General features: G+C 51.8%; 1 protein-coding gene across 1 annotated transcript in view; it reads left to right on the forward strand.

Annotated features, from left to right (window-relative positions):
* Nucleotides 1-7,140, forward strand: part of LOC130584651 (metabotropic glutamate receptor 7-like) — a 65,157-nt gene that overhangs the window by 17,115 nt on the left and 40,902 nt on the right. The window contains exons 3-4 of the mRNA XM_057384765.1: nucleotides 3,639-3,696; nucleotides 4,793-5,728. Of these exons, the coding sequence (XP_057240748.1) occupies nucleotides 3,639-3,696; nucleotides 4,793-5,728 (994 nt within the window). The remainder of the gene's footprint in view (nucleotides 1-3,638; nucleotides 3,697-4,792; nucleotides 5,729-7,140) is intronic.

Here is a 7,140-nt window from a genome sequence, read left to right on the forward strand (position 1 = left end):
CCAGGCTCTCCCTGCCCTGCCCACACCCCTGTGGCTGTGGGAGCTGCTCCCCTGCCCTCAGCAGCCTCAGGAGATGATTCCCCACACAGTTCCAGTTCTGCCAGCACAGACTCCCTGCCCACGCCAGCCCTTTCCAGGAGCTGTCACAGCTCTAACGAGAGCCTTCCCTGGCTCAGACTGATCCTGGGGCTCTCTCCTCATTAATCAGGATTGAATCAGCAGGTGGGAAGGTGAGGGGCTGGCGCTGCAGGAATGTCGTCAGCATGGTTTGACATTTGGGGTTTTGCTGACTGTGAACATTGCCGGTGTTCTCTGGCTGGGAGCCTTGGGGAAGGGATGAGTTCCTATCATTTTCAATAGGAGGTTGTGATCTGTGTGTGTTTAAGGACAAGGCTTCGTGGCTGCTGTGCCAGGAGCACAGGAACTGGGCAGGCAGCAGSAGGAGAAAGCAGCACAAAATGTCTGTGATGACATTAAACTGGGGTTTGTGTGTTGGAGGGATTCAAGGAAATCAAYGCAGCAGAGCAGGGAAATTCTCACAGGTTTTGCTTTTCCTCTAAAGCAGTTTTCTGTTGAAGTGTCCTCAGAACCCCAAAGCACTCTGCAGCCTCTGTGGGGTCAGGAGAGCCCAGGGCTGAGCTCTCRGGGCTGGTGCTGCATTTCACTGTGGAGATTGGGGTCACAGCGAGGAGGAGGAGGAGGACAGAGAGCTGGGCTGAGCTGCAGAGCTCGGGGCTGGGTTGGGATGCTCCAGGGGCACTGGGGTGCCAGCAGAGRTGCTCTGGTGATAACTGTGGACCAGGAGAGGCACCGTGATCCTTGGTTGGTGCTTCCCACCCCTGCCCTGACAATCCCTGCAGCCAGGGATGTTCACAGCAGCTCCAGGGTGAGCTGAAATCGTGTCTGGGCACTGCTCTGCATCCACTCTGCCACTCGGGTTTATCATCACTGTTATCTCTGGAAAGGATTTCAGTTGATATTTTGCAGAAGACTCTGCTGAGGATGTGTTATTGACACWTTCTTAGCTTAAAACCATTATCACGGTAAATCCCTGGATTTAAAAACTAATTACAAGACATTAATAGCTGAGCCTAAAGAGCTAAGTCATGCAAATATTGCTGTCTGCAAAGTGGAATATGCACAAATGCTGGAAGTGCTGAGTTAGGAGCTGCAGTCTGGAGGTGGCAATAAATCTGAGCCCAGGCTGGCTTCTGTGTGTCCATGAAATTAATGGCACCATCATTATGGAACTGGGATCTGGGAACGTGGCTATTTTCTTCCCTGAGTAGGTTAATTACCGTTAATGTAATTATTTTTGTACTGATTYTTATTTTAATCAAACATTGCACGAAACAATTAAGTTGAGAACAAATGGCTTATTATGGAAATGTTTGTGGCGGAGGGAAGCAAAGCAGCAATGTTTGAATTATACACAGATATTGAGTTACTTTATTCATTAAAATGAACAATTACATTGGGCCTTATGAGACAGWCTGAGCATTTCTGGTTAATGTTTGTTCTATAGTGAACATAATGAGATTGTATTCTGTGAGTAAATGCAGTGCTCGAGGCGTTCATGGTGGGAGCTGGGGGAACATCATTCCCAAAGTGCCAGAAGGGCAGGGAAGGGGCTCCTGGTGCCCCTGGGCACTGCCCTGGCCAAGGGTGGAGMTCAAAGTGGGAAATTCACTGTGGGTGCAATGTCTGGCTGCCTCTGGAATGGGTATGGCTTTGGGAAAAATGAATTCCCTTATCGCTCTGTGTGCTTGTTCCATACTGGATTGAAATGGAAAGCTCTACAGAAACCCCCCAATTTCTGTATTAATTGCAAGAGCATTTCCATTGCATATTTTGCTTCCTGCTTTGTAGGCTGTGATAGGCATTTTCAGCTACTCCTTGGAGGAATGTAAATGATGTGCACACGTGGGACAAGTTTTCTTTCAAAAATCTTTTTTTCTGAGTGGGGAAAGTGTAGTTTGAGTCAGGCTCTCACCCCCTGCTGCAGGTGTTGGTGCCCAGCATTCCCTCACAGGCATTTTTTATTCTRAATTTTCTCAGAAACAGCAGAACACTGCAAATCTGTCCAGGGCTGGTGCTGAGCTCCTGTGGTGTCGTCCCAGGAGGCAGGAAAAGGACTCCCCTTAATTCTGCCTGATCTTCTGTTTATCTCATCCCACCAAGGCTCTGTGTGCCTTTGGGCTGTCCTAGGTACCAGCAGTGCCATGGAATACGTCTGAAAATATGGAAATTCATCCTCTGGTAGCCACGAGGGAAGCAGGGATATGATAACACATGAATCAGTCTGTGCCTCTGAAGATAYGGTGGAAAATTGGTGAAAATCATTTCATTGCTGCAGTGAAATGTTCTCRCTGGGTGAGAACAGTGTGGTTGGGTGTGTGGTCTGGTTTGCTGCAAAAAGGCATCGTGGTCTGGCTGTGGGTGAGGATCAGGGCAGAAATGCAGGCTCTGGGCTGGCTGGAGGCGTGGAGAGCGAGCTGTGAAATTCAGCTAAGCCACACTGCCCTGGGTCTGAAAAGGGACACAGATCAGGGTTAAGGAGAGTAAAAGGAGCAGCAGTGTCAGTTCCTTCCCTAAGGCATTGCTGTGACCTTCTCCCACCTTTCCTGGTCAGCAGGGTCACCCCTGGTGTCCTCAGTGCCCTGTCCTGGCTCTGTGGGGTCACCCCCTGTCCCTGGGGTGCTCTGGGTTCCTCTGCCCCTTCTCACTGTTTTCCTCCTGTGAGAGAGGAGAATGTTCTCCTGTTCTCCTGTTCTCCTGTTCTCCTGTTCTCCTGTTCTCCTGTTCTCCTGTTCTCCTCCTGATCCTGTGCTGCAGCAGGGATAGAGTCAGGCACTGTTTTAACCCACAACAGGCACGGAATGCATTTCCTGGCTCCTTGCACCGCCAGTGAGTCCAAAGCACATTTATCAGTGCAATTAAGGATAAAGGTATTTCCTTTATCATCAGCGCACCTCTGCCTCCTGCCAGCTGCACACCTTCACTCAGCAGAGCAGGAAAAAGGAGAGCAGGGATCTTTTCTCTTTTCCAGGRTGTTGAAGGTTAATGAAGTTTCCCAGGCAGTGGCAGACCTCTCRAATATCTGCTCTCGAGGGATTRTTTTTATGGCKTTCACAGAGAGATTCTTGTTACTCCAACATTGGAGCAGTGTGTGACTTCAGGGTTTGGTGTTTGCACATCAATAAAATGAAGATTCAGGATCTATTTAGATACGTATTAGCAAAGTGTAACTTAATCCTTCAATTTGAGACTTGCACACCCAACTCTTCCTTTCTAGTGGATAATTAAGGCAGCTGATTAAGAAACTCATCGTAGAATTTTGACTTGTAGGGAAAATCATGGAGTATGTCAGCATGTAAGTGATTGAAAGCAAAAAAGCTGCAATTTTACTTTTAATATCATTCACATCTGTCCCAGGGGATCAGGTTTTATGTTTGGAAAAGGCACACACCTTTTCTGGAGCAGCTGAGCTGGGAACTGGTGCTGGGAATGCCAGGACTGTCCCAGGCTTCCCWTCTGGATTATTTCAGTGCTAAACCTCCCTTCCTTGTTCTTGGAACCTGCTGAGTGCCTTTAGTCTGGCATATTTGGGAATGATTTGTGAATGTAATTTTCCACAGTACTTGGGAGCCTTTGTCACATACCTTGGAGTTCAGGATTCTCCAGACTGCAGAGCAAGTGAGACTTTTCGTATRTTTAATATCATCATTTATCATTTGCATTCCCAGAAGCACATGTGGTATTTCAAAAGCTGAATGTGACTTTGAAATGAAATATTATCTAATTATTGCAGTTTTCTGTGATGACCATTTTCTTTGTCCTTCATATTYCTTACCTGGTTCATATGGCAGACCCTCCCACATTCTCACTGATCCCATGCCCTATAAAAAACACATTTCCACCTCATGTCATCCCTTCCCCTGGTTAGCAGCAGTTCCAGGAAGGGAGATCTCAGTTCTGTCTCGGTAAGGAGCCCCCAGGTTCGTGGAAAGCAGCTTTGCAAATGTAAGTCCTGCCTTCCCTCAAGCATTGCAGTGTTCTGATTAATTTTCATGACACAACAGGTTTTCACTCTCCTGCTTTATCTGGGGCTGTGTGTCATTCCAYCAGAGTGAACCGTGAATAGAAATGRAAAGTGGGGGCAGTGAGCAGGCACAGAGTCCCACACAGAGGCACCAGGGTGAGGTTATAGGGTGTGTCATGTTTATCCAGTTGGGTTTTGTGTCAGGGTGCCCCCAGATCCCCCTGCTTTCACTCCCAGCTCACATCTGCAGCAGCCACACCTAAACCAGAGCCTGTTTGTGTCCCTGTCCCACAGCTGGAGGAGATGCAGTGGGGTGGAGTGTGTGCTGTGCCCCCTCGGTGTGCAGCCAGCTCTAACCCATCCCTAACCCACCCTAACCCAGCCCTAACCCATCCCTAACCCATCCCTAACCCACCCTAACCCATTCCTAACCCCACCATGTCTCTGTCCCTGTCCCATCCCACAGGTGGAGGAGATGCAGTGGGGCGGGGGCGTGCGCTCCGTGCCCCCCTCGGTGTGCAGCCAGTCCTAACCCAACCCTAACCCTAACCCATCCCTAACCCAGCTCTGACCCATCCCTGACCCCGTGGTGTCTCTGTCCCATCCCACAGGTGGAGGAGATGCAGTGGGGCGGGGGCGTGCGCTCTGTGCCCCCCTCGGTGTGCAGCCAGTTCTAACTCATCCCTAACCCATCCCTAACCCAGTCCTAACCCATCCCTAACCCCACGGTGTCTGTGTCCCATCCCACAGGTGGAGGAGATGCAGTGGGGCGGGGGCGTGCGCTCCGTGCCCCCCTCGGTGTGCAGCCAGCCGTGCCGGCCGGGCGAGAGGAAGAAGATGGTGAAGGGGATGCCGTGCTGCTGGCACTGYGAGCTGTGTGACGGCTACCAGTACCAGGCCGACGAGGTCACCTGCCTGCTCTGCTCCTACAACGAGCGGCCCAACGAGAACCGCACCGGCTGCCGCTCCATCCCCATCATCAAGCTGGAGTGGCACTCGCCCTGGGCCGTCATCCCCGTCTTCCTGGCCATGCTGGGGATCATCGCCACCATCTTCGTCATGGCCACCTTCATCCGCTACAACGACACGCCCATCGTGCGCGCCTCGGGCCGCGAGCTCAGCTACGTGCTGCTGACGGGCATCTTCCTGTGCTACATCATCACCTTCCTGATGATCGCCAAGCCCGACGTGGCCGTGTGCTCCTTCCGCAGGATCTTCCTGGGGCTGGGCATGTGCATCAGCTACGCGGCRCTGCTGACCAAGACCAACCGCATCTACCGCATCTTCGAGCAGGGCAAGAAGTCGGTGACGGCGCCCCGGCTGATCAGCCCCACCTCGCAGCTGGCCATCACCTCCAGCCTCATCTCCGTCCAGCTGCTGGGCGTCTTCGTTTGGTTCGCGGTTGACCCGCCCAACATCATCATAGATTATGATGAGCAGAAAACTATGAACCCCGATCAGGCCAGAGGAGTTCTCAAATGTGACATTACGGATCTACAAATCATTTGTTCCTTGGGTTATAGCATTCTGCTCATGGTGACGTGCACTGTGTATGCCATCAAGACTCGGGGGGTCCCAGAGAATTTTAACGAAGCCAAACCCATTGGATTCACTATGTACACTACCTGTATAGTATGGCTTGCCTTCATTCCAATATTTTTTGGCACTGCCCAGTCAGCTGAAAAGGTAGGTGAGAGTGCCCAGATGTCTGAGGATTCGTGTGGTGATAACAAMGTGGTGCTGGTCATCTCCCCGTGGRTTTSCAGCTYCCCCTGACCCGGGGCAGTCTGTGCCACTGTTTGCTTTCCCCATTCAGCTCTTGGGCCATTCATTTGATGAACTGGCAAACGATCAATAACAATCACATTAGCCATTAGTTTTATTGCTGCATCTATTTCYRTTGTTTCTTTTCAGTCRGGTAAGTGGGAATTAGCTGTCATATTATCCAGAAAGAGGCATCTCCTGGCTAAACCATTTTGAAGACAAGATGTGAGCAAGAAAACTGTCAAAAACACTCTTGTAGGTTGCTGTGCCTCCAGGGCTGAGCGGAGGGCAGAGCAGAGTCTGCTGAGTGCCCTCTGCTCACAGGGGACAGCACGGGGACACCGTGCTGTGCAGGGTCTGTCCTGCAGCCCAGGCCGAGCCCAGCGGCTCCAGCTGATGCTCYGTGACACAGATTCACTGTCACTTCTGTCTGGAGAAAAGCTGTCATTTCAGAGGGATTTGGCCAACGGTCCCAGCCCAGTGTCCAGGGAGCAGGGGTGGCACTGGGCTGTGCTGAGCTGTTGTGGATCTGATGTACCCCAGCCCATCCCTTCCCCAGCCCTGAGTAAAGCACTGCCACACCTCACCTGTGCTGTGCTCCTGGTCCAGCACCCCTTTCCTGCCTCGGCTGCTCCCCAGCCTTGCATGGATGCAGAGCATGCTGTCACACCCAGCTCCTGAACCCGTGCTTCCCTGTGCAACAAAAGCTTTGTCTTCTTGGTTCTTCTGTCACCTCTATTTCCATTTTCCATCTGTTCTCAAGCCCAGCGTGGGGCAGGCTCGGTGCTGTGCCTCAGTTTTGTCCCCCAGTGGAGGAGGGGATCACTCAGGATGGCCCCGTAGGAACAGAGGATATGGAGAGGTTTCTGTGTATCCTCCTCTCCCCTCTGCCATGGGCTTTCCAGAGCCACTGCATCCCTAGAGAGAGCTGATTTCAGCCAGGAAGGAGATCTGCCAGGCTCACAAACACTTCAGACAGCTCTGCTCTCCGTGTTGAGGGTGAGATAAGCCCAGCAGGAGCAGCTCTGGCTGCAGTGGGGTGTGTTTGTGACCCCGCTCTGACACGGGCTCCCTGCCTGCACCGGGGCCTGCGGGTGACTGAAATGGAGTGCTGGCAATTGTTCCCTGCACAGATTTATCCAGGTGATATTACAGCACAAAGAATCCCAAAGGCAGCACTCAGAGCTGCTGAGCAGCCAAACCTTGAGATTTCTGTGCYCTCCCAGGGCTGAATTAAACCTGGAATTGTTGGGCTCTTACACAGCCCGTGCAGGGCAGCAGGAGGGATGGAGATGAACCTGATCTCACTCAGAGCAGAGAGGGCAGGGGGAGCA

This window comes from Malurus melanocephalus, unplaced genomic scaffold (genome assembly GCF_030028575.1).
Source record: "Malurus melanocephalus ecotype Western Australia unplaced genomic scaffold, MMel_1.1 scaffold_744, whole genome shotgun sequence".
Lineage (NCBI taxonomy): Eukaryota > Metazoa > Chordata > Aves > Passeriformes > Maluridae > Malurus > Malurus melanocephalus.